Source organism: Propithecus coquereli, unplaced genomic scaffold (assembly GCF_000956105.1).
Source record: "Propithecus coquereli isolate 6110/MARCELLA unplaced genomic scaffold, Pcoq_1.0 Scaffold241, whole genome shotgun sequence".
NCBI lineage: Eukaryota > Metazoa > Chordata > Mammalia > Primates > Indriidae > Propithecus > Propithecus coquereli.
Genome location: NW_012147964.1, coordinates 2,917,087 through 2,944,779, shown reverse-complemented (window position 1 = coordinate 2,944,779; position 27,693 = coordinate 2,917,087). Strand labels below are relative to the sequence as shown.

At 63.0% G+C, this 27,693-nt stretch overlaps 2 protein-coding genes across 2 annotated transcripts in view; both read left to right on the top strand.

Moving 5' to 3' along the window:
* Window positions 1-2,115: 2,115 nt before the first annotated feature.
* Window positions 2,116-22,819, top strand: FZR1 (fizzy/cell division cycle 20 related 1 (Drosophila)). Its single transcript, XM_012646291.1, has 14 exons — window positions 2,116-2,327; window positions 15,917-16,013; window positions 16,876-17,001; window positions 17,093-17,156; window positions 17,230-17,357; window positions 18,002-18,084; window positions 18,393-18,576; window positions 19,230-19,295; window positions 20,032-20,134; window positions 20,222-20,406; window positions 20,714-20,947; window positions 21,233-21,337; window positions 22,242-22,334; window positions 22,593-22,819. The coding sequence occupies exons 2-14, from the start codon at window positions 15,945-15,947 to the stop codon at window positions 22,632-22,634; spliced, it is 1,482 nt and encodes a 493-aa protein (XP_012501745.1). The 5' UTR covers window positions 2,116-2,327; window positions 15,917-15,944; the 3' UTR covers window positions 22,635-22,819.
* Window positions 22,820-26,191: 3,372 nt separating this feature from the next.
* LOC105811969 (chromosome unknown open reading frame, human C19orf71) overlaps window positions 26,192-27,693 on the top strand; it is a 2,998-nt gene continuing 1,496 nt past the window's right edge. The window contains exon 1 of the mRNA XM_012646290.1: window positions 26,192-26,363. Coding sequence (XP_012501744.1) covers window positions 26,212-26,363 — 152 coding nt within the window. The 5' untranslated portion in view covers window positions 26,192-26,211. The remainder of the gene's footprint in view (window positions 26,364-27,693) is intronic.

Sequence of the window (27,693 nt, the reverse complement as noted above, 5' to 3'; positions counted from 1 at the left end):
CACTGTTCTGGACTGTCTTTGTCCAGTAGCACTTTCCATGAAGACAGATATATTCTGTATTGTTACCATCCAATACGACAGCTACTGGCCAGGAATGTCTATAGAGCATTTGAAATATGGACAGTCCCACTCGGCAGCTGAATTCTTAATTTTTTTTAAAGTTAAACAATTTAAATGTAAATGGAAAGAAACTGATGCTCAATTCAGTTCTTGGAAAATTTTTAGACATGCTCGGAACACCTGGAACAGGTGAATCTACTCTTTCCAATCTGAAGTTTTATAAAATATAAACAGAGATCTAGTATCTCCAGTGAAAATTAGTACTGAAGTTGAGATGTGCTGTATGTGGCCAATGCACATGGGATTTTAAGAAAGAGTATGAGAAAAATAATATAAAATACCTCATTAATAATTGATTTTGATTACATATTGAAATAAAAATGTTTTGACAGATCAAGTTAATAAAATGTTATTAAAACTAATTTGACCAGTTTCTTTTTACATGTTGATTGATTGATGGATACATAATATTTGTTCATATTTATGGGGTACATGTGATATTTTGTTACACAAATATTTCGTACAATTGTGATGTATATGCAAAATATTTTGTACATTGTGATATATGTATAGAATATGTAATGATGAAGTCAGGGTGTTTTGGGTATCCATGATGTAGAGTTTTTATGATTTCTATACTTTTCCTTTTTTTAAAAATTGGATTTCTCTGCTCTAGATCCTACGGTGGTTGCAAAGCTCATTGAAATCATACAAATCTACCATACAATTCATTCACATAAATTGTATAATTCAATGGATTTTAGTATAGTCAGAGTTGTGCAACCATCACCACGTTAATTTTAGAATATTTTCATCACCCCAAAATAGAAAGCCCCTATCCCTCCCCTCATTCCCCGTCCTCTCCCCCAGGCCTGGCAACCACTAATCTTTCTTCTCTATGGCTTGGCCTATTCTGGACACGGTATATAAATGGAATCACACAATCTGTGGTCTTTCGTGTCTGGCTTCTTTCACCCAGCGCGATGTTTTCAAGGTTCGTGCACAGTGCAACGTGTGTCCGCGCCTCGGGCTTTTTTCTTGTGAAATAACATCCCATTGTATGAACGCACCACTATCCATTTGGGTGGTTGGCACTTTTTGGCTATGATGCACAGTGCCGCTATGAGCTTGGGTGTACAAGCTTTCGTGTGGATGTACGTGTTTATTTCTCTTGGGTAGGTACTTTGGAGTGCGGTTGCTGTGTCATATGGCAATACTATGTTTAACTTTTGGAGGAACTGCCAGCATGGTTTTCGCAGCAGCCACCAACAGTGTATGAGGGTTTTCGATACCTCCACGTCTTTGCCAACACTTTTCTTTCTCTTTTTCCTTTTTTTGTCTGTTCTGATGTGTTTTGTTTTGAATTGTAGCCACCCCAGTAGACGTGAACCGGTATCTCACTGTGGTTCTGATTTGCATTTCCTGAATGACTAATGACGTTGAGCATCTCTGCAAGAGGGTAGCGGCTATTTGCATATCTTTTTTAGAGAAACGTGTGTGTACAGAAGTTTTGCCCACTGTGTCCGTTTTGTCCCCTGCTGTATCCTTGGGGCCTCCAGGAGCACCTAGCAGGCGCACAATACGTGTTTGTTGAATGAATGAATGAATGAATGAATGACTGTCTCCGCTGTTAGGTTTGTATGTCCAGGACACGCCCCCGGTGTTGGGTCTTATTTGTGCCCATCACGCGCGTGTGTGCCTGGCTAAGGTTTCCCTTGTCGTGGGCCAGCCCTCGGGTGCCCGATTTGGCGACTGTCCCCAGTTAAGAACCACGCCCTCCCTCAAGCGGAACCACTTCCGCCTATTCCACGCAGCCTCAGTCCTCTTCCGGACGCGGTTGCCCTTGGCAACGCGTGGCGCTGCTCTTCCTGTATTGATTCGAATCGCTGGAGACGTCACCTCCTCCCGAGGTGCCCAACGCGCGCAGCCGCAGTCGCGCTGAGTGGGCGTGGCGTGGCGTGGGGGAGTCTGGGGCCAGGGGGCGTGACCGGGCGTGGCCGCGACACGCAAAGCGCCGACGTGGGGGCGTGGCCCGGCGGGCGGGCGCGGGGGCGCGCGCGCGGCCGACCGGGCGCGCGCGGTGGAGGGAGGGAGCCGGGAGGCCGCGGAGCAGCCAGCGCCGCCATATTAGGGACCGCGGAGCCCGGGATCCCGTCCGCGGCTGCCGCGGCCGGGCTTGGGGGAGTTTCGGGGGCCGGAGACGGGCGCAGCGCGGTGCCAGGAGAGGCGGGGCCGGAGGGAGCCAGCGGGCGACGAGAGCGAGCCAGGTGAGGCGGCCGGGGTCGGGGACCCGCCCCCTGGGCCCGAGGCAGCGGGGTCGACCGCAGACCCCCCAAAACCGGGCGAGGAGCCGGCCTGCGGCCCCGCCCAGCTCAGGCCCCTCCAGGAGCCCACAGCTCCTCTGAATGCCGTCCCCCGGGCCGAGCTAGGCCCCGGTGACCTCAGCATCCCCACCTCCCGTGTGAATCCCCAAATCTGAGCGTCCCACCATGTCAGGCCCTGTCTTGACTCCCCCAGCCCGAGCCACCTGCAAGCCGCGACCTCCCCCTGCAGTCGGCGTCCCCCATCCTCCTTAACCCAGCAGGATGAGCCCCGACCCCCCAAAGCCAGGGCGCCCTGGCCCGGCCCTCTGCCCAGCACGGCAGACCCACGTCCTCCTGACCCGGCTGTTTCTCTCTGGCCTGTCATCCCCGGGTCTTCCAAATTCGGGCCCTCCCCACATTTACATCGCCCCGATAGCTGAACCTGTTGTGACTCTCTTGCCCAGGCCCCAGCCTGCCTTTCACCCCAATAAAGTGCAGTCTGAGCCCTGCAGACCCGGAAACGAGGAGACTGGGAGGTCGGGACCCTGTGTGTCTAGGGTCACCATTGTATGCAACACCCAGTTCCGCTGCGGTTTGAATGCATACATGGCCCCGTCCCACCCGGAGCCCATGCATTCTGCTCCTCCACCCTCCCAGAGTGACCTCCGCTAGCCCCAATACTCCCCGAAACCCAGCTGTCCCATTTAAGGGGTGATGCCACCAAAACCTGAGACAGTCTGCCTGTGCCCAACTCTCCCATTCCCATCTGAACCGCCAGCCTGTGTATTCCCACAAACAGAAACTCGGCCACCTGGGATCCCCGAAATGTGTAGGGTATCCCAGTGGTCCACGCCCTCATCTTCCAGACCTGTCCCCACCTGAAAGCCTGAGACCCTGCTACGTGCAGATGTTTGTTCAGCCTAAACTTGTTTCTTTTCCTGTTTTCTCCACCCCAAACTCATCCCCGGGCTCAGGAAGCAGATCCCCTCATCCCTCCCCACTCCACTGGGCGATGACCTCATGCCTCCCCACGGTGAGGCCCCCCCCAACTTCTTATCACCTTCCAATGAAAAATCATCCACCCAGAGCACACACAGCCACCCCTGGGATGGGGACAGCCTGGAGGGACTTCGAAGTAGAGGAGGTTGGCTGGTCTCTCTTGAGGTGGGGGCCAGATTTGCATGCCGTGAAAGCAGGTGACATCCTCTGGGGATGGTCCTCAGAGTGGACGTATCTGAGGCTGTTTGTCATGCAGAATTTCTCGTGGCCTTCTGTGTCAAGGGCTCTGTCTGATTTGACAATACCAGATTGTCACTTCCTTTGGAATCCCAGAGTGGAAGCAGGTGTTCTGGCTGGTGCCTTTCGTAGCGAGTGACTTTGGATTACAGAGGGTTTTGTGACGTTGGGTTGCAGAGGGTTTTGCTAAGGATGCAGACTCGGCGCTCTCAGAGACGAGGGCCCTGGTCTCGGGAGACTCTCGCTGAGATGACAAATCCTTGCTTTGCCAGGTGGGGATGTCTCAGCAATGCTGGGCTGACCAGTTCTCTCCGGCGACTGTTTCCCAAGTAAAAGTTCAGAATTGGTGCCCTAGCTGGGAGTGGGGGTTGGGGGCTGCGGGGGGAGTACCTAGAAGCGAACAAAAAAGGCTGACAGGTCTTGGGAGGTGGGTCTCCGTGACTTTCAGACCCGTCCTCTAGTGCGGCAGGAAGCCCCTCACTGATGCTGGTTCTTGGGGCTTCTGGCCGGGTTGGGTTTTTATACTGGTGACTTCTGGGTTTGGGGAGATCCAGAATGGGGTTGGTTCTGGGGACCTTTTGCTCAGTGTCACTTAGAGGGACACCAAAGTCTTTCTGTTTGTAGGGCCAATCCCAGCGACTCCTGGCCAGGGTCAAGATCCAGGGACTTGGTCTTCTAGGAACTGGCCAAGCCACAGCACCCTGTAATTCCTTCTCCTGGAGCACAGGTCCTCGGCCGGGCCAGTTCTGTGCCCAGCAGACACTCGGCGGTGTCTGGGCCAGGGGTGCGGCTCAGCACCTCGTAGTGCCCAGTCCCACCGCAGAGAACCGTCCGTCCCCAGCGTCCTCAGCGCCGATGGGGACAGACGCTGCCTGTTCTCCACGTGTCCCCAGCACCGCACAGTGCCCCGGCAAGGCTGGAGCCCCCAGCGCTGGCTGAGGGGCGGGCAGATGGGTGGACTGAGGGCGCGTCGGGTGCCTCCTGGGAGCTGACACGGGACTGGGGCGCCCACCGGGCAGGGAATGGAGTATTTGGTCTCCCCTCTCTTCTGCCCTTGACAGCTCCCTCTGGGCACCAGTGACGTCCTACTTGTCACCACCACCTGTCACTGCCCTGCCCACACCTCACTTTCACCCCTGCAGAGCCGCCCCACCCTGCGTGTGTGCGTGTGGGGTCAGCAGGGCGCTGAGAACCGCCTCCTGGACGCCTGTGTGTGTCCAGCACGTGCTCTGGTGGCCACTGGGCTCAGCACAGACCCAGAGCCCTCGTGGGGCACTGCGGTTCTCATCCAGGGATGTTCGTGTCCTTGGCAGCCATTGGTCCCTGCATGCCTTGACAAGTAACTGCTTTCCCCTGCCTCAGTTTCCTCTTTGTGAATGGAATGAGACGCACTTTGCTTCGTGCCTGGCCTTGCTTCCTTTAGTCATTTGAGCGTCACGAGTCATCGGTGGCGCACGCTCCGCCCCGAGAAAAGCAGAATCTGCTGTCGTGGCCACTCGGTCAGCTGTTCCTTCAGTCTCCTGCACGGGACCTTCTTATTCTCTTTCATTTTTAAAACTTATTTAATTTTTTTTTTTTTGGTAACAGCTTTATCCAGATATAATTCTCCTATCACACAGCTCACCGAAAGTGTACAATTCCGTGGTATTTATATATTGACAGACTTGTGCAGCCGTCACCTTTAATTCTAGAACATTCTAATCATCCCAAAGAAACTCCACTCCCCATCGGCAGTCACCCGCATCCCCTCCCCAGCCCCTGGCGACCACGAATCCATGTCCCGTCTCTGTGGATCTGCCTGTTCTGGATGTTTCATATAAGTGGAGTCACATACCGTGTGTCCTTCTGTGTCTGGCGTCTCTCACTGAGCGCGATGTCCTCAAGGTCCGTCCACACTGTGGCCTGTGTCAGAGCCTTGTCCCTTTCGTGGCCGAGTGATACCCCACGTGTGGATGGAGCACTCTGTGTGTGTCCACTCACCTGTCCACGGACACTGTGCCGTTTCCAGCCTCTGCCTGTTGCGAGTAGAGCTGCCAGGAACAGTCAGGCACCGGTTGCTGTTGGGGGCCCTTTTTCTTGCTCTGTGACTTGGGCGCCAGCACCTCCCTCTCTGTGCCGCGCCCCTGGGCGGCCTGGCCCGCAGGTTCCTCACCTCTCACGTGCTCCTGAACTCCAGGCCCATGTGGCTAGTGGCCAGTTGCCGTTTCTCCTGGGTGTTCACAGGCCCGTCAGGTTGAGTGTGTCCTGAGGAGGTCACTCTGTCCTCAACCCTGCCCCTCCCCAGGACCTTTCCCCTCCCTGCCCCAGCCCTGTATTCAGGTACAAAAGTCTCATCCATCCTGCCTACCTGCGGCTCACGCTGGGCCCTCCGCTCCCTGTCTCCACCATGTCTTAGGACCTGGATGGGGCAGTCATTGTCCCCTAGTCCCTGCCACCCTGCCTGGCCTCCATACCACACCACAGTGAGTCATGTGTGCTGCCTGCCCTCTGGCCTGTGCACCTAGCCCTCTTTCCTGCCCCAGAGTGTCCCTTCCACCCTGACTGCTGCGCGGTTCTGGAAAGCGGCCGGCCTTTTTGCACACGCTCCTTTCCCTCGGGAATCTTCCTCCCCCAGATCAGATTTGGCCTGGGAACCACCGTGTTGAGACCCCTCAGTGAGGGTCTAGTGACTGCCAGGCCCGAAGGCTGCTGGGTGGGTGGGAGACGGCGGGCGGAGGGAGGACGGGTGCTGGCTGGCGGGGTCTGTCTGCTCTTGCTGGAGGGCTGGGGACGGGTCTGTTTGGCCGGGGGGGGGCGGTTGTTTTCTTGGGGTTTCCGGCAACCCGGGCTTGTTCCCCTGGGTTGACGCTGCCCCTCCGTGGGCACAGGACAGCGTCTGCGGACATCCATGGCTGTCACGACTGGGGAGGAGGGTGCTCCTGGCACGGAGGGGGTGGGGGTAGGGAGGCTGCTCAGCACCCTGCAGTGCCCAGGACAGTACCCCCACCACCGGCAGAGGGCAGTGGGGCCTGAGTGTCCACAGTGCCCGGGTTGAGGAGCGCCGCCCAAAACATGCTGCGTGAGGTTTCTCCTTCCGCCACCCCACCTGGACCACGGTGGGGACTGCGGCGAGACAGGGCAGGCACTTTCTGATGCTCACAGATGCCCCAGTGGGGACCATGGGGACCGGCTGCCCCAGGCGGGGTGAGCCCCCGTCCTGCAGGCCTGTGCAGAGACACGGAAGAGAGGGCCTCGGGAACCTCTCAGGGCTCGGTCCGATCCTCTTGCGCCCCGTCCAGCCTTGGGAGTCGGTGCTGTTCGGTGCGTGCTTCCTTCCCTCCTTCTGTTGCGTGGGGCGCGCGTGCTTTCGGGCTGCTGCAGACCCAGACGTCCTTTTGGTCTGAACCTCGCACCCAGTCCAGCAGGGTCGTGGGTGCTTGGCGGTGCCCAGAGGCCTCGGACAAGAAAGGTCAGGTCTTACCTTTGATGTCACTGGAAGGTGTGGAGCAGCAGCTCTTGCGGGGCAGGCAGGCGGTGGGAGGGCCGCTGGCCGTGAGCCCCCAGGGGTGGCCTGCGAGCCCCGTGGGGACCACAGCTCCAGCTCTGCTTAGCAGCGCCTGGGTCAGCTGCAACCCCGGCACAGGTCGGTGGGGAGGAGGCGTCCGCTGGCTGCGCGAGTGAACGAATAAATGAAAATGCGACGGGTGTGTTCCTGGGCCCAGGTGCCAGGCCTCCTTAGAAGTGACTGGCCTCGTAGTGACTTGCGTGGGCACCCCGGGAAGGCACGTGTCCCCCTGGTGCCTGGCCTGGGCACCGCCCTCTTTGGATTCAGCTACTCCCGGCTGAGTCTGTGCCGTTTGTGGAGGTCGGGGTGCCAGCTCAGCTTGCTCTTCCATAGGGTGGTTGAGAGGCCACTCGTCTCCACGGGGCTGCCTCTGTGTATCGGCTGTCCCCAGGCCGGCCCGGTTGTGGTCCAGAGTCAACCTCTCCATTGGCCCAGGCCATCTGCGAGACCACAGCCGACCTCCCTTGGGGATCCCCTTGACCGGGGATGTCCTCTTCCTCTCTGGGGGAAGTCTGTCCTCACTGACAGGACAGATGGGTGGTGTGGTCTGTGGCCGGGAGGTCACTGGGGCAGCTTGGTGGCCGCCAGGGTGCCCACGTGCCACATAGCCCACATACGCTGCACGGATAAGGCAGCAGGAAGCGGGTCTGGGGACCTGTGTGTGCCTATCATTGAGTCCTCGGGACCAGCTTCCTCTCACCGAGCACCTCCCCTGGGGCAGGTCGCCACTGGTTGCCCCACAGACCTGCCCAATCACACAGCGGCGCAGGCGGCCAGTGTTGTCCCCACTCGACAGACGAAGAGATTGGGGTCCCAATAATTGAAGCTGCCAAAGCCACGTGGCCAGGAGTGGTTGAGGCTGGGACTGCAGGCCTGGGCTGGCCCCTCCAAAGCCCCCGCTCTTGCCAGTGACCCTGCTACAGCCTTGTTTGGTTTGGGTTGTGGGGGGCGGGAGCGGGAAGGGTTCCGCAGGGCCGAGGGCTACGCGTGGCGGATGGCGCGTCCCACCGTGGGGCTCACAGCGCTTGCACAGGGCATCCAAGTGCCGCCCCAGAGAGTCGTCTCGATTCATCTTCCAGGAGGGTGGGTGGGAAGGAGACTGGGGGACAGGGCGACGCTGAGAAAGCCGCGTTTCACGGAGGGCGCTCAGGGCGCAGGAGACTGGCAGAGCAGGGAGCTTGCAGGCCCACGACAGCACGTGGTTGGTGGCTGAGAACAGACCACAGGCCCTGGGAGGAAGGGGCCCCGAGGGGAGGCAGCTGGGCCTGGGGTCTCACAGGTGTCGGGGGTCCCTGGGCCTGACCCGGGTCTCCCAGCTCCCCGGGCTCCTGCGCCTGGCAGTCCTCAGGAGCACTCGGCACGTAGGATTCTGGCACCTGTGGAGGGCTGCGCCCCAGCCCCACCCCAGCCTTTTGCCACTGTGACCCAGTGATCCTTAATTGGACGCTTCCTGCTGAGCCACCGTGTGAGGCTCCAGCTGTGACGGAGGGTGCTGGGTCTGGGCCTCTCCCGGAGCCTGGTACCTGTAGGGCAGGGCCAGGCAGTGGCCCCAGGTTCATGTCCCAGCTCCGCCCTGGCTGGCTGCACGGTGACTTTGGGCCTGAGATAAGACAGCCCCTGCCCACAGGGCCGTCTGAGGACAAAAGTGCAGCACATACGGCGCGGCCTGTGGTGGGCGCAGGCGGGTTCATCTCTGTCCTTGTCCCCGTCCGGGTTCCAGGGCTCCGGCTGCTGCGCCTTCCCCCTCTGCTCCGTGTTCCCGTGGGCATCGGGTGCCACGTGGCCTGTGAGCGTTGGCCAGCAAGGGGACAGGAGTTACCCTCGCTCAGGGGCCGTCCCGCCTCCAGGGTCGCTGGACAGTGTCTGGGGACGTCTGTGGTCGTCCTGACGGGGGGCTCCTGATGTGGAGCGGGTGGGGCGGGGACGCTGCGCGGCACCTGCAGCGCCCAGGACGGCCCCTCCCCAGAGCGTGATCCGGACGGGTGCCCACAGGGCCGAGGGGACACCCCGGCGTACATCACCTCACAGGCAGCCGTACCCAGACCGCAGGCTGCCGCAGAGCGTGAGTCACAGAAGAGCTACCGTTGGGATGTTTCGACGTCTTTCGTTCCTCGAACAGCCTGAAAAAACACGAAAGCCGCAGGGACCAGTTTTTCAAGCTAAGCAAGACCTTGAAGGAGTCAGGATTTGGCTGAGGGCTTCTGGCACCAGCCTGCTCTGCTCTTGGGGGTGTTCGGTGACGGTGAGAACTCTGGGGGACTCATCCCCACGCCCTGTTGACACATCGATGCCCCTTCCGCTTTCCCGCCCCAGTCGGGGGGCCTCCCGGACAAGCCGAGAGACGACACGCCGTGTCATCCGTCCCACACAGACAGCCTCCTCCTCTGGCTTCGTTTCCTCTTTCGTAAGGTGGGGCTGGGGTGCTTCCTGCTCCCTGACACTGAGGGGCTCGGCTGGCTCCAGGCCCAGCCCACGCGCTTTCCACGTCACTCATTCAAGTGGCCTCCCTGGCCCGGCCTTGCCGTAGAGCAGGGTCTGCCCTGTGGCCCTTGACACTGGGGCCGGATCCACGGGGGTGGGGCATCCCGGGCACTGCAGGTGCTGAGCAGCGGCCCTGCCTCCACCCACCCCCTGCCAGGGGCTCCCCCCAAGTGTCCCCTGGAGGGGGCAGAAGTACCCCAGCTGAGACCCCCTGGGTGAGGGGATTCCACTGACCCCCAAGAGACTTGGCAGGTACCACGATCACCTGCCCCGCTGAGGTCCTAGGAGGCTGCACACGTTTAAATCCACACCAAGTGGGGAGGGAGAGATGAGGGGAGTCCCAGGGGCCATGGGTCCCCTGGTCTGTGCCGTCTGCCCTGCCCCGTTGGGAGCTCGTCCTGGTGTCCAGTGTGAGCAGGTGTAACTCAGGTTACTTATCCCGGGGTCTCCCTCCGCACCGGGGCCTTGTCACTGCTCTGCCGGGGGAGCAGGGTGAGGCTCGGAGATCGAGGGCTTGTCCCCGGTGGTGGCAGCAGGGCCTCTGGGCTCTTCATTCTGGGGGCCACAGGGCGAAGGGCGGACCTCCCCTCCTGAGCTGGCTCGGTGGGTTTGCGAGACCCCCCGGCGACAGTGCCCCGGAGATGGGCAGGGGGAGTCCAGCCTGCAGGGGTGGCCACGTGGGCAGAGGAGCAGCAGCCCCCCAGCCGGGCACCCGCAGGCGTGGTCACCAGGTCGCCCCCAGCGCATGTCGAGGCTCCTCGTTGGTGCTAAGCTCCCTTGATCTGGTTGGAGTCTTTTCGCGCGGCCGTGCAGGCGCGGTCTGTGCTCCATGGTTACTCGCGGACGGTGATAAAAGATACCGGTTCATCCCGCTCTAATGCTTTCCAGTGCCGCTGTGGGAGCGTGCAGTGAGGAGCAAGAGCGTGGCCTCTGTCTGGCTCATGGAGCCTCCCGGCCTGCGTCTGTCCCTGGGCTTGTCGTTTCAACCAGTGCGGGTGTACACGTGACACAGAACGCAAGGACTTCGCTTCCTTCCTCCCTGTCCTCTCATCACTCCCCCTGCACCCCCCCACCCCGTCCCCACCTGCGCCCACCATCCGGTGTGTTCCACGAGGGGTCCCTCAGCCCTGCCGCCCGCCCCTCTGCGGGACACCTCATCCCCGTGTCCTGCCAGCGCGCAAATACCCCTTTGCACACGCGCCTGGAGTTTCTAAGGATAAATTCTTAGAAGTAGAAATAGCGCATCAAAGAGGATGTGCATTTTTTTGAATTTTGGAAGCAATTGCCAGATCGCCCTCCTCCCAAGCAGTAGCGGTTTCATCTCCTGCCAACAGCGTGCGCACAGCCGCCTCTCCCCACGCCTCGGCCAGCGAGGGCGCGTCGCCTTCCCAGGCCACAGACTCTGCGCCTGACAGGTCGGAACGCGGTGTCCTGGCTTGGTTCGCAGCTCCGGGCTGCGAGGGAAGGTGAGCGTCCTTGCCGATGCGGGCTCTCTTGCGGGTGGCAGATATTTTCCCCAGTGTTGTGATTGTTTTTTGTAACTCTGTTGGTGGTGCGTTGTGTCTTGCAGACACTCAGGTTTTCCGTTGTTGAATTCGCCACCATTTCAAACCTCACGGCTTTTGGGTCTTTTATTCTTCCTGTAGCACAGGCAGGTGGGGGCTCAGAGTAGGTGGCCGGGGAGTCCCTGAGCTGAGCACTGCAGGCGCCAGGGTGTGGTGCCCCGTGAGGTCCCAGGCCCGGGACGCAGGACTCTCCCTGCGGCTGCCAAGGCTCGGAGGGTCCCAGAGCCCCGTGGGCGCTGAGTTCATCCAGGTCCAGCAAATACGGGGCCAGAGGCTGTTGAAGGTGCAGGAGCCTGAGCGGGGCCCCCGCCAGGCCAGCAGACGGGGCTGGGCTCACCCCGACCTCGCATCGGGATGTGGAAGGTCCGAGCTGGGAGGAACTTGGTCCTGGAGCCTGTGCCTGCGTCCCAGGGGTTCCTCTGAGGGGCGCCGGGTCTCGGGGAGGTTCCCCTGCGCGGGGCCCTCGGCCCCATCTGAACACTGTGTCCCTCTCACTACAACAGCTGGTTGTTGGGGCCACTTTTGAAAATGCGCTTCCTGGTAGCACGTGCTGCTGTCCGGAGTCCTCTTCACCTGGTTCCTTGACCTCTGCCCTGTGGGGGGACCATGGCCCTCGTTGCCAGGCCTGGGGCGCTGCATAACAGGTGTAGTGGATGAGCGATTCTCCGCTGCCCACCCCCCACAGATGGGGCCATCAGGAGTCAGGGGAGTTGGGGGCTCAGAGAAGGGGGAGAGGCAGGGCTGGCTGGGCCTCCCGCAGGAGCCGCACGGGGCTGCGCAGAGGAGGCCTCTGGCTTTGGCGAGCTTGCACGTCAACAGAGAGGTGTCCTCTCCAGCCCTGTAGGCCAGAAGCCATCACAGGCCTCACAGGCTGACATCAAGGTGTGGCAGGGCCGGCCCCTCCTGGGGGCTCCAGGGAGAACCCGTCTCCCGCCCTTCCCAGTGTCTGACGGCCACCTGCGTCCCTTGGCTCGGGGCTCTTTTGCCCCTTCACAGCCAGCAGCGCAGCGTCTTCCAGTCTCTCTGCCTCCGACCCTCCTGCCCCCTTATGGGAGGACCCTGTGCTGACACTGGGCCACATGGATGGTACAGGGTGACCTTCCATCTCGAGGTCCTTAACTCCATCCCACCTACAGAGTCCCTGCGTCCACATTAGGTGACCTGTGCACAGGGTCTGGGGGTGAGGACATTTGGGACACACCCCCACACTTGGGACATCTGGATTGTCCCTGACCCTCAGCAGCCACGTCTGTGCATGGCGTGTTGCCCGCTAGCTGTGCGGCGTCATAAGCTGCCCGTAGCGGGCAGGCCCGGGTGACGGCGGCGCGGACCTGCCGGGCGTCAGGCAGAGGGCTGCCTCCCTGCCGCCACATGTGGGCTGGGCTCAGCAAATTCAGGGCTCGGCTCTCTGAGTCCTGGTGGCAGCTCTGGAGCTCCCGCTGGGAGCACTGGCCCCCGTGCCCCTGCTCCGGAGCCACCGCGGTGTTTGGGGCTCTGCTTGGTCTCTGGTGCTCAAGGTGGCCGGGCTGCGCTCTGGGCCCTGCCTTCGGTGAAACACGTTTCCAGCTATTTCCTCACCTATGACCACGGCTGATGTCCACTATCGCGCAGCCTTGACCTAGGGGTGCTGCCCAGTGCAGACCACCCAGCAGCCCCCAGGGTGGGTTTCCGTAAAACAATTCTGCTTTCAAAGGTGGCGTCTGCCCTGTGGTTTCCTCTCCGTTCCGTGGGTGCGTGTGGACGTGCGTAGACCCCAACTCCTCTCAGCATTGGTTCTTCGGCCTGTGGGGGACACCCCCAGCCTCTTGGGGCACGGCACAGTTGACTGGCAGGACCCTAGGAAAATGCCCCACTGGCAGGTGGAACTTTCTAGAGCAGAGTGGTGGTGACTGCTCCTCTGTCCAGTCCCTCTCCTGGGGCTTGGTTGTGTTTGGCGGTTGGCCTGGCGCTGTGGCCGTGAGGTGGCGTGGCTTTGGCCTCAAGAAACCATCCCCCAAATGGGTGTGTCCACTGGGTACAGACCCACAGGCCTCTTCTCAGCCCAGGTATGGCCAGCGTGGCCCCAGGAGTGGTCGCAGGTGGTGGGGGCCCATGGCGGACCTGTGGGGCGTGGCTGGGCCTTTGGGCAGCGCGGGGCGTGGGCAGTGTGTGTGGGCGGGGGGCTCAGGAGGAGGGAGGCAGCCTCCAGCCACGTCCTGGAACCAGGACCTGGGCCTTGGATTGAGCCGCGTGGAGGACTTGGGGGGCTTCAGCTGGACTGGGGGCTACAGCCCGATTCCCAGATGAGCAGGCGGCCTGGTGTCTGTGAGGCCTGGGCAGAGGAGCCACAGGGCAGGGGACCTTTTCCGTGCCCACGGGATCCTGGGCCATCGCTGCCCCACCCTTGGCCTTAGGGTGTCGTGCTGGTGTCAGGGTCCTGAGGCCACGCCTAGGGGTACAAGATACACAAAAACCCAGTGACATGGGACTGCTGGCTGCACACTGCTGTCCCTTGGCGTCTGATAGGCCCCGCTGTGGCCGAGGCTGAGCGTCCACCTTCAGGGCCTGCAGGTGTACCGGGGCCCCGTGTGTGCCCCAAGACTGCAGGCCAGGGCAGCAGCGCCCCAGGAGGACCCGGCAGGCTCATGGGACGATCCAGCTACATGGTCCGTAGCGCCTCCCGCTGCAGGACCAGGCACTCGTCAGAGAGGCCACTCGAGGATGTGAAAAAAGGAATCGGCCAGTCTCCTCAGTGTCAGGATGTAGTTCCTGAGATGACAGGGACAGCAGGGAACCCAGATTTGTTCCCTACCTGGTGGTGCCAACTGGTGTCTTCCTGGGTGTCTGGTTTGTACAAGGAAGTGTGGCCTCTGCTCCCGTCTCTGTGGCTCTGCCTGTTCTGGACATTTGATGCAAATGGAGTCTCACACTGTGTCCTTCAGTGTCTGGCGTCTCTCACTGAGCACGACATCCTCAGGGTCCACCCACGCTGTGGCCTGTGTGAGAGCCTCGTCCCTTTTTGTGGCTGAGGGATATTCCAGCGCGTGGACAGACCACGCGTGTTCGTCCACTCACCTGTCGATGGCCACCTGGGCTGTTGCCCCTTCTTGGCTGTCGTGAATCGAGCTGCTGGGAACGTTCACGGACAAGTGTGTGGGCGCGTACTCCCCCGGGGGCGTGTCTGCTAACGGGTGGAATTGTTGGGTCGGTGGAGGGACTAATGCCAGAGAGGTTGGTGCCAGGGGCTGGGGAGGGGGTGGGGTGGGTAGTGTGTTTCACGGGGACAGAGCTTCAGCTGGGGAAGATGAGAAGGTTCTGGAGGTGCAGGGTGGCGGTGGTTGCACGACACTGAATGTGCTCGATGCCGCTGAGCTGTGCCCTGGGGAATGCATGAGATGGTAAACTTGGCGATACTTATTTTACCAGTTTTTTTTAAAAGGGTACCCGTTGATTTTACTGCGGTGCTACACGTGGGAATTGTAAACATTTTTTTGGTCAGTTGCCAACCCGGGTGCCCACGTGGAGGCTCAGGTCCCGGAACTAGGGTGCCAAGGGCCGTGGACGCCATTGGGCTCCTGCTAGAGGAGCCCAGGTGTTGGTGGCGGGCGAAAGGCCACAGGAGCCGCCCAAGGCAGCAGGACAAAGAGGCACCGGAGTCCTCCAGGCCCCTCTGTGCCAGGCTGTGCTGAAAACTCCCACTTCACCCGAGCTCCCCCGGCTGTGAGGCGGCCCCCCGGGTCACACAGGGCTCTCTGGCCTTTCTGTAAGGGCCAGGCAGTCTCTGTGGCAGCTCTGCCCTCGGGGCGCCACCGTGTGCCGATCGGACTTTACTTACAGGCTGGGCGTGGTGGCGGCACCTGTAGTCCCAGCTCCTCGGGAGGCCGAGGTAGGAGGATCACTCAGGAGGTGGAGGCTGCAGTGAGCTGTGATGACACCACTGCACTCCAGCCTGGGCGACAGGCCGGCCCCTCCGTTACTGGGGAGGCAGGCGGTGTGCGTTTGGCTGTCAGCCGGGGCTTGCAGACCCCTGACGTCAAGAGCGCCGTATCTCGGCCACCTACCTGCGTCTGGGGGGCTCTGTCCTGGAACGGGGCAAGCCCTTCCTACCCCGAGCCATGCAGACCTGCTCTTCCCTCTCTAGAATGTTCTTTGCCGGTCTCCTTTTCACTACTGTCCAGGCCTAGACACACATGCCGCCTCAGGCCTTCCTGGCTTGGGCTGAGCCCAGGGGCCCCGGATGTTTCCTCCACTGTCACCGGTGCGGGCGTGGACTGTCCACTGCAGGCCGACGTGCCTGTGCGGTGACCTGGTCCAGCCTGGCCCCCAGCCCCACGTGGGCAGTCGCTCCCCCACTCACGTACTTGCACGTGTGCCTCGCGGGTTGTGGCTGGCACGTCAGGACGTCAGGGCTGCCACGCTTGCGGAAGGGGTCCTGGCCGGGACCACCGTAACTCTTTCCTGCCCCCGACCTCCCTGCTGGGACTCCAGGGCAGAAAGCCCTTTCCCCTTTGCAGGCAGGAGGATGCGACGGGGGCTGTGTGGGCTGGAAGGTTCTGCGGGCAGCAAGGAGGGGCCAGGGCAGGGCGGGTGGGAGCCTGGCCCAGCGCTGGGCGAGGGGTCAAGGGAGTCCCCCCGGCGGAGCCTGGAGGGCCCAGTTGGTGCCTGCGCGAGCTGCGCTGGCTTCCAGGGGGTGCCGCTGCCTGTCCCGCAGCCGGCCCCGGCCGCTGACCCCTCCCACCGCCCCGCAGGCTGACCGTGGCCGGGCCCTGCCTCGCCATGGACCAGGACTACGAGCGGCGGCTGCTCCGCCAGATCGTCATTCAGAACGAGAACACGATGCCCTGTGTGAGTACCTGCCCCAAGCGCCGCCCCGCAGTGGCGCCTGGGTCCCCATACCCCCCCTCCGCCCCCCGCTGAGGGAGCCCCACAGCCCATCGGTGCCCACCCGCCTTGGTCACCGCAGGGCTGTAAGGGGCGCCAGCCTGTCCCGAGGACTGTGATCAGGGCTGAACGGGCCCTGGATGGACTCATGGGTCTTTTGCAGAGACACCTGTCTCTGTAAAAGAAAATCAGGTTAAAAAAAATTTTCTTTTCAAAGACGCAGCAGGGCCTTGCTCCCTCTACAGGCTCCGGGGGCACCGGGCGTCCCTTGGCCATGGCTGCGGGGTCCCAGTCTCTGCCTCCGTCCCCTGACCCCCTCCCCGTCTGTGTTCGTATTTCCCTCTCACTGGTGACTGTGGTTGTGATTACGTGACTAGGGGAACCCGTGTCCGGATGAGGTTCCGTTCCCAGGATGTGGGGCTCAGCCCTCCAGTGTGTCCTCTGGGGACACCGGCGCACAGCAGACCCCTCCTGGAGAGAGAGGACGCCTGGGAGGATGCGCAGGGTGGGAGGGCTTGGCAGGGGCCACGGGGCTGGTGCAGGCGGGAGGGTGGTGGGCGGGAACGTACTCATGTCAGGGAAGCAGGGGTGGGGGCGGCAGCTCGGCGGCTCCGGGAAGAAACGTTCTGTGTCCCACACCGCCGTCACTTCTGCGTGTGACGCTTTAGACGTCGCAAAGCTGAGTGGCATCCCCCAGCTCTGCGGGGGCAGTCAGGGCCTCACCAGCCCTGCTGCTGGGCTCTGTCCTCGCCTCGCAGCCTCCTATCCCCGCCCCGCACTGGGGGCTCTGAGGGCCGAGAACGAGCCCCTCCCACCATCGTCTCAGGTCACAGAGATGCGGAGAACCCTGACACCCGCCAACTCCCCGGTGTCGTCGCCCAGCAAGCACGGAGACCGCTTCATCCCCTCGAGAGCCGGCGCCAACTGGAGCGTGAACTTCCACAGGATCAATGTGAGGGCGCCACGGGCAGGGAGCGGGGACGCCCCAGGGCCGGGGACGGGGGGCACGGCGTCCCCTCCCGCCTTTTCCCCTCCTCCCACAGGAGAACGAGAAGTCACCCAGTCAAAACCGGAAGGCCAAGGACGCCACCTCGGACAACGGCAAAGGTGAGGACCCGAGCCCGCCCGGCCCCTGCAGCCCGCCCCGCCCGCCCCGCCTCACTGTGCCCGGTGCCCGCAGACGGCCTGGCCTACTCCGCCCTGCTCAAGAACGAGCTGCTGGGAGCCGGCATCGAGAAGGTGCAGGACCCGCAGACCGAGGACCGCCGGCTGCAGCCGTCCACGCCCGAGAAGAAGGGCCTCTTCACGGTGAGCCGCAGCCCGGGCAGCAGCTGCGCCTCCCCAGCCACGGCCCAGCCCCACCTGAGCTGCCCCTCCCTGGCTGGCCGGTGTGGGGTCCTGCCCTCCCTTGCCAAGCCGGGGTACCCGGGAAGTGAGCCACGAGGTGGGGGTGCAGGAAGAATCCAGGCCCAGCCTTTCACGTTTCTTCCCCCTGCAGCAGTGCTGTGTGGGGGCCCGAGGACCAGGGACAGGGCCCTACCTGGGGGAGGCCAGGTGCCAGACGCACAGCCCAGGGGGCGCCGGGGTCCTCTCTGCAGGAGCAGGATGTCCCCACAGAGCACCTCCCGCCTGTCCCCAAGGTGGTCGGGGGGCCCGAGGGCAGGGTCAGACGCCTGGCGTGGGTCCCTCGAGGCCAGGTTGCAGGGCTGGGGCCACGTGGGGCAGGGCAGAAGGCGCTGGTGTTCGTGCTCACTGCAGGGAGGACGCCTCAGAGTGAGGCCGGGTCTGCTCCTTCCTGCTCGGAGCACCGCCATGCGCGGCTCCAGCGCCTGCCTAGGCACATGGGCTGCAGGGTGGCTGGCAAGCGCCCTGCTCCCCACTTGCCTGTACTGGGGCACGGGGGGCTCGGGCCGGGGCGGCGGCCCCCACTCAGCCAGCACGTCCCGCCCCAGTACTCCCTCAGCACCAAGCGCGCGAGCCCTGACGACGGCAACGATGTGTCGCCCTACTCCCTGTCCCCCGTCAGCAACAAGAGGTGAGTCCGGGCGCCTGGGCAGCGGGTCTCTGCGGGTCCCGGGACGGGCAGGGTGGGGCTGCAGTGGGGCCTCCCAGGGGAGATGGGTCCTTGGAGCCGAGGGGCCAGGCCCAGGGAGCCACGGTTGGTAGCACAGGCGCGCCAGGCCCAGAGGGGGCCCAGAGGACCCCGTCCCTGAGGACACGCCGTGGCCGGCAGCATCGACCTCAGATCGGGGGTGGGGGCAGCAGGGAGGACATGTTTTCTGTGCATTTGCCAAAAAGCGACACTAACGCATTGGCCGACGTGCCGCGTGTCCGTGTCTGCAGTCAGAAGCTGCTCCGGTCTCCACGGAAACCCACCCGCAAGATCTCCAAGATCCCCTTCAAGGTCCTGGACGCACCCGAGCTGCAGGACGACTTCTACCTGAACCTGGTCGACTGGTCGTCCCTCAACGTGCTCAGCGTGGGGCTGGGCACCTGCGTGTACCTGTGGAGCGCGTGCACCAGCCAGGTGGGCGCCTCGAGCGCGGGATGTGTGCGTGCCTGTGCTCTGGGGCCTGTGTGGCGGGTGCCGGCGTCGCTGTGGGGCTTCAGCGCTGGGGCAGCTCCCGGCTAGCCTTTCCTGCCACTCCGCCCCCAGGGGCTCCAGGGCAGGCGGTGGGTGCGAGCAGAGCGTCTCCACGGACCTCTCTGCGGGGGCCGGCGTCTGTGGTGGCGGCAGGGAGTCCCCACCGGAGCTGCAGCCTCGGCCCCGATCGGTTAGAGGCGGGAGGCGGGCGTCCTGGCCTGCGGAGCCCGTGATGGCCGAGCGGCTGGTCTCCTGGACTGGTCACCGGGCACAAGGGGCCTGCTGGTCCCCGGGGTGGGTGTTCTCAGGCTCGAACCACACAAGTGGTCTCACAAGAAGGCACGCGGAGTCCTTGCAGAGGGAGGGTCGCCGTCCGCCTGCCCCTCAGCAGCCTGTGGTCTGCACCTGCTGTGCCTCCCAGCACCCTCGGGTCATGCAGGAGGCCCCAGGCCCAGCCCTGTGCTGACCGGCCTGGCTGCCCCTCGGCCTGGGACAGCGAGTGGATGGACAGATCGATCACAACGGATGGTTGGACAGTCCGGGGCCTTGAAGGACCAGCAGGCAGCACGTAAGCCTACACTGACCTCTGCCCCCAGGTGACCCGGCTCTGCGACCTCTCTGTGGAAGGGGACTCGGTGACATCCGTGGGCTGGTCTGAGCGGGTGAGTCCAGAGGGCTTGGCCCCCGCCGGGCAGTGCTGGGGCACCCCGAGGAGCCAGAGCGGAGCCTGAGCCGTCCGGCGTCCGGGCACAGATGCATGCACATGTCCCCACCGTCCTCGCTGTTGGTAGCGAGGGTTACGGTGACCTTGGGGGAGGGCCAGCGCAAGCAAAGCCCAATTCCCGGTGATTTCCTTGTTGGGCCGCGTTTCAGCTCCGCTGGAGCTCCACTTTCCATCGGGGACGCTCGGCTCAGGGTCATTGATATCCTGAGAACGTCCGAGCAGCAGGGAGAACGTTACGGTGCAGGCTCACGCGCCCTGCCCAGAGTTGCTCTCGGCGCTTAACGCTGGCTCTGTCCCCTCCTCGCCATCCATCCTATTTTCTGACACTTTCGAGGAGGATCGCAGCCGTCCGCGCTCTGCCCCTCAGCGCCCGCGTCAGCAGAGCTCAGTTTTCTCCTTTCTTCTGTGTGAAACGTCCACACGGCCAAGTGCACAGGCCCTGAGTGTGTTGGGTGGACTCGGACAAACCCACACACCGGGTGCCCGTTACCCCAGAAAGCTCCGAGGAGGGTTTTAAGCTTCACCCACAGGGACGTGTATTCAACATCCTTTAGGGAAACCGCCCTGAAGCGCTGGGGAGGGCAGATCCCAGGGTGACCAAGGCCTGGCTGGCTGCAGGGTCCCCACGCCGCGGCCTGACGCCCGCTCTCTGCTGCGCCTTCCTTCCGTCCTAGGGGAACCTGGTAGCGGTGGGCACACACAAGGGCTTTGTGCAGATCTGGGACGCGGCTGCGGGGAAGAAGCTGTCCATGTTGGAAGGCCACACGGCGCGCGTGGGTGAGGAGCCCTGTCCTGGTGGGCTGGTGGCTCCCTGTGGGCCCAGCTCCCGAGGCCAGGGCTCACCTGCCTCTGCCCGGCCCCCAGGGGCGCTGGCCTGGAACGCCGACCAGCTGTCGTCTGGGAGCCGGGACCGCATGATCCTGCAGAGGGACATCCGCACCCCGCCCCTGCAGTCCGAGCGGCGGCTGCAGGGCCACCGGCAGGAGGTGTGTGGACTCAAGTGGTCCACGGACCACCAGCTCCTCGCCTCGGGGGGCAACGACAACAAGGTATGCACCCCAGGCGCGCTCACCACCTCACATACAGCCGGGCTTCCCCTTCCCCGGGTGCCGCGCCCTGTGCCGTGGGGACTGTCCCTCACACTGCTGGTGACCGGGGGGCGGGGGGTGCTCTGCAGCAGGTCAGCCTGTGGCCTTGGGCTTGTCCCTCCTTCTGGGCCACTCCTGCAGGACTGCACAGGGTGACGGGTGTGCCTGTGCCACAGGGGCGAAGGTGGTGCATCCTCCCTGTCGGGGGCGGCCTGTGGGGCCACGGGGGCTGGGGGTGTCCCCAGGCCTCACGGCCCCTGTCCTCCAGCTGCTGGTCTGGAACCACTCGAGCCTCAGCCCCGTGCAGCAGTACACAGAGCACCTGGCGGCCGTGAAGGCCATCGCCTGGTCCCCGCACCAGCACGGCCTGCTGGCGTCCGGCGGCGGCACGGCCGACCGCTGCATCCGCTTCTGGAACACGCTCACGGGGCAGCCCCTGCAGTGCATCGACACGGGCTCCCAAGTGTGCAACCTCGCCTGGTCCAAGCACGCCAACGAGCTGGTGAGCGGGGCATCGCGCAGGCGCCACAGTCGGGCCTGGACATCTGTTCCCCCGTTCACGGGGAAGCGTTAGCATGGCTCAGCATGGGGCAGGGTGGAGGAGGCCGGCTGGGAAGGCAGGAAGTTGTTGGGGACCCAGGCCCTGGGCCCATCACGGCCTCGCCTGTCCTGCCCGTCTCGGGCCCTGCCTAGCATCTGAGCTCTCACGTGTGCTTGGTGGGAGCGCAGGGCAGAGGGCAGCCTTGCCTCGGCCCGGCCCGACCGCCTGCCCCCTCTGCCCGCCCAGGTGAGCACACATGGCTATTCACAGAACCAGATCCTCGTCTGGAAGTACCCGTCCCTGACCCAGGTGGCCAAGCTGACCGGGCACTCCTACCGCGTCCTGTACCTGGTGAGTCCGCGTGGGGCGGACGGCGCACAGATGCCCGTGGCCCACCCTCTCCTGCAGGAGGAACTGTGCTGGGTCCAGCATGGGCTCCTGAGCCGGGCAGCAGGCTTGGCAGGTTGTGTCTCAAATGTTGGTTGGTTTGTTTTTTTTTTTTCTTTTGAGACAGAGTCTCACTTTGTTGCCCGGGCTAGAGTGCCGTGGCGTCATCCTAGCTCACAGCAACCTCAAACTCCTGGGCTCAAGCGATCCTACTGCCTCAGCCTCCCGAGTAGCTGGGGCTACAGGCATGTGCCACCATGCCCGGCTTATTTTTTCTATATATTTTTAGCTGTCCAATTAATTTCTTTCTATTTTTGGTAGAGACAGGGTCTCGCTCTTGCTCAGGCTGGTCTCGAACTCCTGACCTCGAGCGATCCTCCTGCCTCGGCCTCCCAGAGTGCGGGGATCACAGGCGTGAGCCACCGCGCCCGGCCTGGTTCTGCCGTCATTGGGAACGTGTTTTACCAATGTCCCAGTTTGCTCCTTGAGAACCTGCATTCACTTGTTTTTTATTTTTCACCAAAAGAGATGTGAAGAAAGCCAAAAATAACCCACATCTGGCCACTCGGGTAACTGCGTGGTCGTCTCACAGAATAAACCACGTGCACGTGGCTGGGACAGGGCAAAGGGGTGGCCGTCGCCCCGATGCCACTCACCCTGCAAGGTTTTGTTCTTGCCAGAGAACGCCGTGAGCCGAGCCAGCGTGTCTGGGTGGTCTGTGCGTGTCGACCCTTTGCGTTTGCACAGAGTTGACCGTCCCTCCATGCAGGGGCCCTTTGTGTCTTGGGGAAAGCGCTGCCATCTCGGTCTCTGCCCACCACGCAGCCTGGGGGGCCCCGCCTGCGGCTCAGCCCTTTCCTGTCCACAGGCAATGTCCCCTGACGGGGAGGCCATAGTCACCGGTGCTGGGGACGAGACCCTGAGGTTCTGGAACGTCTTCAGCAAAACGCGTTCAACAAAGGTAAAGTGGGTCGGTATCACAGTGCCACACGCGCCCCCCACCCCATCCTCTCGGGCGCACTTGCCCCCAGGGGCCCCCACCTCCGCGCGCCTGACCTCACACCCAGGTCACAGGCAGGGGCACCCAGGGCGCAGCAGGCCAGGCTGGGACGGCGCCTCCCAGCCACCCTGGGGGCCAGGCCCGCAGCCTCGGTTTCCCTCCAGGCAGCCCTTCCCCTCTGGGGCTGTGGCTCAGCCTGTCCCTTCCGTGTGTCCGCAGGAGTCCGTGTCTGTCCTCAACCTCTTCACCAGGATCCGGTAAACCCGCCGGGCGGGACACGCGGTGCCAGCCGTCTGGGGTCGGGAGACCCCCAGCTGTGCTCGGCTTGCATGGACCCTGCCTCCCGCACAACCCAGAGGGGCGGCCTGGGCGGGAGCTGGGCCTGGAGAACCCTGGAGTCTCATTAAACGCCTGATTGTGAGCGCGTCGCCGGTGTTTGGGGTGGGCCCGCGGCTGGGGGCTCGGACTCCCTCCTGAAGGCCAAGAACCACCCTGGCTGGCCACGTGGCCCCGGTTGGACCATTTACACCTGCAGCAGGATGGACACCCTGGACCTTCGCCTGCACCTGCTGCGCCTGTCACCCGGGCGGGGCTGCACGCCCTTCCTGGAAGCCACCTCTGCCCATGCGCCTGGGACAGCCAGCCAGACACGGGGGCCTGGCACCCCCGGCTGCCTCTTCACAGACGCGGCCCTCCGCCAGCCCAGAGCCAGATGGCTGCGGGGGCCAGTGAGCCGACAGGCGCCGGTGCATCGAGGGCCCCAGCTGGGTCGGAGGCGTCTCTGCTGCTGTCTCTGCGGTCGGCGCCCCGGGCAGGGTTGCAGTGGAAGCGCCATGTGGAGCGACACCGCGGGCAGCGGCCCCAGCTGGGGTCCGAGCGTCCTGCTGGGCCGCGGCCCTCACGCCGGAGGAGAAGCTCTGCAGACGGACTCGTCGTCCAGGAAAGCGGAAGGGACCCGCTCGCCGCGCTGGCTGGAGAGTGACCTCATCGTGTCCCCAGTGGGGTCCAGCGTCCTTCCCCGAGCCAGACTCGAGGTCTGCGTGCTTGCGGGTGGCTGGGGTCCCATTGAAGGCCGCTGCGTCTGGACGACCGCGGAGCCTCACCGTCCTCAGCTGACTTGTGCTGTTGTGCCCGTCTGCGCCGGCGCCGTGGGGAGGCCAGGGCAGAAGGCTTGGGGGGCCTTGGTCCTTCCAGAAGCTTTCTGGGCTTTCCCTGACGCTCAGATACTGGCTCATGCTCCCCTGTCCGGGGTGAGGCCGGCTGTGGGGCGGAGCAGGCGGGCGTGTGCATGTGTACATACGTATTTGTGACTTTTCTTTGGACTTCCGTGTTTTTGTTTGAGGCTAGACAGGGAGGGGCCGGGGCCTGCCAGGCCTTCCACCACCCCCCGCCCGCGCACCGCTCCTGGGCCCGGGCCACCGGGCCAGAGCTTGCTCAGGTAGGGGAGGCCGGTCGCTGCACCCGCAGGACAACTGACACCCACCTGCGCTTTGGGAGGAGCGTGGCCCCGCCGGCCCTCCTGCTGCGGCAGGTCACGTGTACATAGAGGTGTGCGTTTGATTGGTCCAGTCTTACTGTTTGAGTTGTTTTTTTTTTAGTGAGGAAACAAATCCAACCTTGTCCCTTCACTCAGCGGTGCATTGCCGGGAGCCCAGGAGCCACCGTGAGCAGGGGGCCTGGTCGGCTCTGAGTGTGGGACCCTCCCCTGGGCTCGGAACCACTACAGGTCCAGACGCAGGAGAGGGCGAGACGCTTGTCGTCTTGGCGGGTGACTGTGGCTGCAGAGGCGGGTGGCGGGTGCCCTGCAGGACAGACAGAGCCTTGTTTTCCATGTAACGCAGTGTCACTGTCATTAAACAAGTTGTGGATTCATGCACAGCAGGGCTGGCTGGCGTCTGTGGGTCCCGGCTGGGTGGAGGCCGCACAGTCCTGCCCCAGGCCTGGCTGTCACGGTGGGGGACTGGCCCTCACAGGCCACCGAGACCTCATGGCTGTCTCTGCAGGCACAGTCCCCAGATTCACAGCTCTGTGGGTCGGGGACAGGCCCCCCCAGATGTGTTGTCACCGTGGCAGGGAGGACGGGGGTGGTGCTGGTTTGAGCGTGTCCCCTGAGGGCTGGCCACACTGAGGGACCCGGGACACAGCAAGTGAGGGGAAGGTCGCTGGTGAGAAGGGGAAGGGGGCAGGCCGGCCTCCTGTGGAGTGTGCGGGCGTCAGTTCCCACGCGGCCCAGACGGCTCTGGCTGCGGGAATGACAGCTGTGAGGGGCAGAGGGGCCTGGAGGGTGGGACGTCAGGCTTTGGGGGTGGCACTGTTGCCACCTCCACCTGACAGATGGGCCCAAGGCCAGGGGGCATCACCAAGGCCGGAGAAGTCGGGCTGGAGGCAGAGGCTGGGATTCCGGTTGGGAAAGCGAGGTGAGAGCAGAGAAGGCTGGAGGGAGGGTGGGTGCAGCGGGACAGGGACAGGTCCCGCGAGAGCCCAGCAGGGAGGCCAGGAAGAGGAGGCCCAGGGTTGGGTGCATCAGCCCAGCGGGACTTGTAGGGTCTGGGGCTGGAGGACGGAAGGGGATGGTTTGAAGTGGGGGGGGCGAGCAGCAGGGGTGGTCAGGAGGGGGCCTGGCAGCCCAGGGACCCCGCGCGGTCTTGAGGCTCGGTCTTGGCCGCACCAAGGAGAGAGGTGAGGGGAGCTGCACCTGGGCCTCCCCTCCGGGTGAGGACGAGCAAGCCCTGCGCTCAGGGCGCTCGTGTGCTGGGGCAGTCCCAGGACAGACAGGGTCATCAGGAAGTGTGTGGGCGGGTGACATGGGGACAGGAGCCCTGGGGCAGGGTGGTGTTGCATCAGGGCTCAGCACCAGCCTGACTTTGAGCGAGGGCCGGAGGACGCAGGTGCACCTGGGCGAGGTGGCGCAGCACGTGTGGAGGTGGCAGAGTGAGGTGGGGAGGGCGGGGCCGGTGGGAGCCCTGGCCGTGTGGGGGACGGGACCGGCAGGGCAGGACGGGACCCAAGGCAGAGGGGCGTTGGCGTTTGTTTTGTTTACATTTTTTTATCGTGGTAAAATACGCATAACATACAACGTACCATCTCAGAGGGAGCAGTTTGGCAGCACTTAGTACCTTCATGATGTTGTGCGGCTACCATTAATTCCAGAACATTCTCATCATCCCAAAAGGAAGCCCCATCCCCAGCCCCTTCCCACCACGAATCCACGTCCCGTCTCTGTGGATCTGCCTGTTCTGGACGTTTCCTATAAACGGAGTCTCACACTGTGTGTCCTTCTGTGTCTGGCGTCTGTCACTGAGCACGACGTCCTCAAGGTCCCTCCACGCTGCGGCCTGTGTCAGAGCCTCGTCCCCTTTCATGGCTGAGCGACGCTCAGTGTGAGGAGGGACCAGTGTGCTGACCCACGCACCTGCCGTGGACAGCGGGCGGCGCGACGGGCACCGGTGGCCGGTGTGAGCCGTGCTGTGCGTGCTCACAGACACGCTCCGGCTCCGGGTTTGCCGTGAACAGAGGTGGACGTTGGGTGTGGGGTGCGGAGAGGAATTGGGATCTCGGGGTGCCGGGGTCCTGGCAGGGGGCACTGCCTCCCCGGGATGGTGGGATTCGGGGAGATCGAGTCCCCTTCCCCTGCCGTGAGGATGCGGGGAGGGAGCTGGGGGGCTGACCCCCAGGCAAGGGGTGCAAGGAACTGGGGGGGAACTGGGGACTCGTGGCCAGGTGCCCCACCCTCGCTGCGCGGAGCAGCTCTCCAGACTTGCCCTGCCTGCAGCTGGCAGGAGGGAGGGAGCGGTCAGGTGGTTGCCGGGACACTGGGTGGCCTTTGTCACTGTCAACAATGGCCCCAGAGACCTTCCTGGCAGGAGCCCGCAGGAACACAGAGGCAGACATGCAGACCCTGAGGCGGGAGGCTGCCCGGCCCTACGTCCCCTCAGGGACCTACGTCCCCTCTGGGACCCTCGAAGTGGACTTCCCAGCCCCTCTGTACAGGTGAGTCCTGGCGCACCTGGGCCCGCCCCCTCTCCAGTGTCGGTGTCGTTCAAGGCTCACTAGCGGTGCCCTCTCCCGCCCCCGGCCCCGAGGCCACAGCAAGGCCCGGAAGCCAGCGGACGTTCATTGTCGGGAACCCCGACCTGGGAGAAAACTGAGGACAAATCAAGTATCCAGGGACGCCAGCCACGGATAGGGCCACCTCACCCAGTGTGACCTCAGTTTCCTGAGACCCGTCTGTCTAAAGCCTATTTCCAGATAAGGCCACGCTCTGAGGTTTGGGCGGACGTGGATTTGGGGGACACCGTTCACCCCAGTCCCGTACCCATCAGTAAGCACCTGTCCAAACAAGCCCCGATGCGCAGCTGCGGGGAGAGATGCGTGAGCCCGAGGGTGGAAATGAAAACCCGTGGTGGAGCAGCAGGTGCGAGCCACCCGTGTCACAGGAGGGCACACGGGCCCCACCTGCGTCTGGAAGGAGCGGGAGAAACCAGAGAGTGTGGGCGCCCCGGCGCGGGGGCTGGCGGCTGGGCACGGGGGACCCGTTTTCACTGACTGTTAATTTGCACTGACGCAGGCACCTTGCAATTCCGAAATGGTCATTTCCAAAGGGTGGGGTGTCCCAGATGACCTTGCACCCCCCTTTCACGTGGGAAGCCAAGTGCACGCCAGGGTCCCTTGCACAGATTGCACGATCAACCACGCTAATGCCACGTCCCGTGGGACAAGGGACTCTAGGCTTTTGTGATTTAACCAAACTCCTGCATAGATGACCCTGAGCCAGGCTTTCGCCGCAAGGCACAGAGGAAACTGCTTTGTGCCCAGCCCTGCCGGGACAGCCTTGCTTCTGGGGCGACTTGCTGGGGACGTTCCCCCGGGAGCCAGCTCACTAGCCTAAAGGCTACGAGCATCTTTGAGCCTCTTGTCTCTGGTTTAGTTTCGTTTAATGGCGCCTGGTTGAGGCTCGACTTTTGCCATGAGCGCATCTCCACGTTCCTCTCCGCTGCAGGTCCTAGTCCTTAGTCTGTTTCCTAAGCTGTCCCCTGCTGCTCCAGGGCTCATGTGTGCCGCCTGCCGCCTCCTCCGGGCAGCCCTCCTGGCGCTCTCGGCCTAGGGCAGGTTCTGCCACCAGAGGCCCGACATGCACTCTCTGTGCGGCCACTAGTTTCTTCTTTTTTTTTTTTTTTTTTTTTTTGAGACAGAGTCTGTGTTGCCGGGCTAGAGTGAGTACCGCAGCGTCAGCCTGGCTCACAGCAACCTCAAACTCCTGGGCTCAAGCGATCCTCCTGCCTCAGCCTCCTGAGTAGCTGGGACTACAGGCATGTGCCAC

Coding starts and splice junctions, on each gene's coding strand:
- FZR1 (XM_012646291.1), top strand. CDS start 15,945: ATGGACCAGGACTACGAGCGGCGGCTGCTCCGCCAGATCGTCATTCAG. Junction 17,002..17,092: donor TGAACTTCCACAGGATCAAT/GTGAGGGCGCCA, acceptor CTCCTCCCACAG/GAGAACGAGAAGTCACCCAG. Junction 20,135..20,221: donor AGGCCACACGGCGCGCGTGG/GTGAGGAGCCCT, acceptor CCCGGCCCCCAG/GGGCGCTGGCCTGGAACGCC.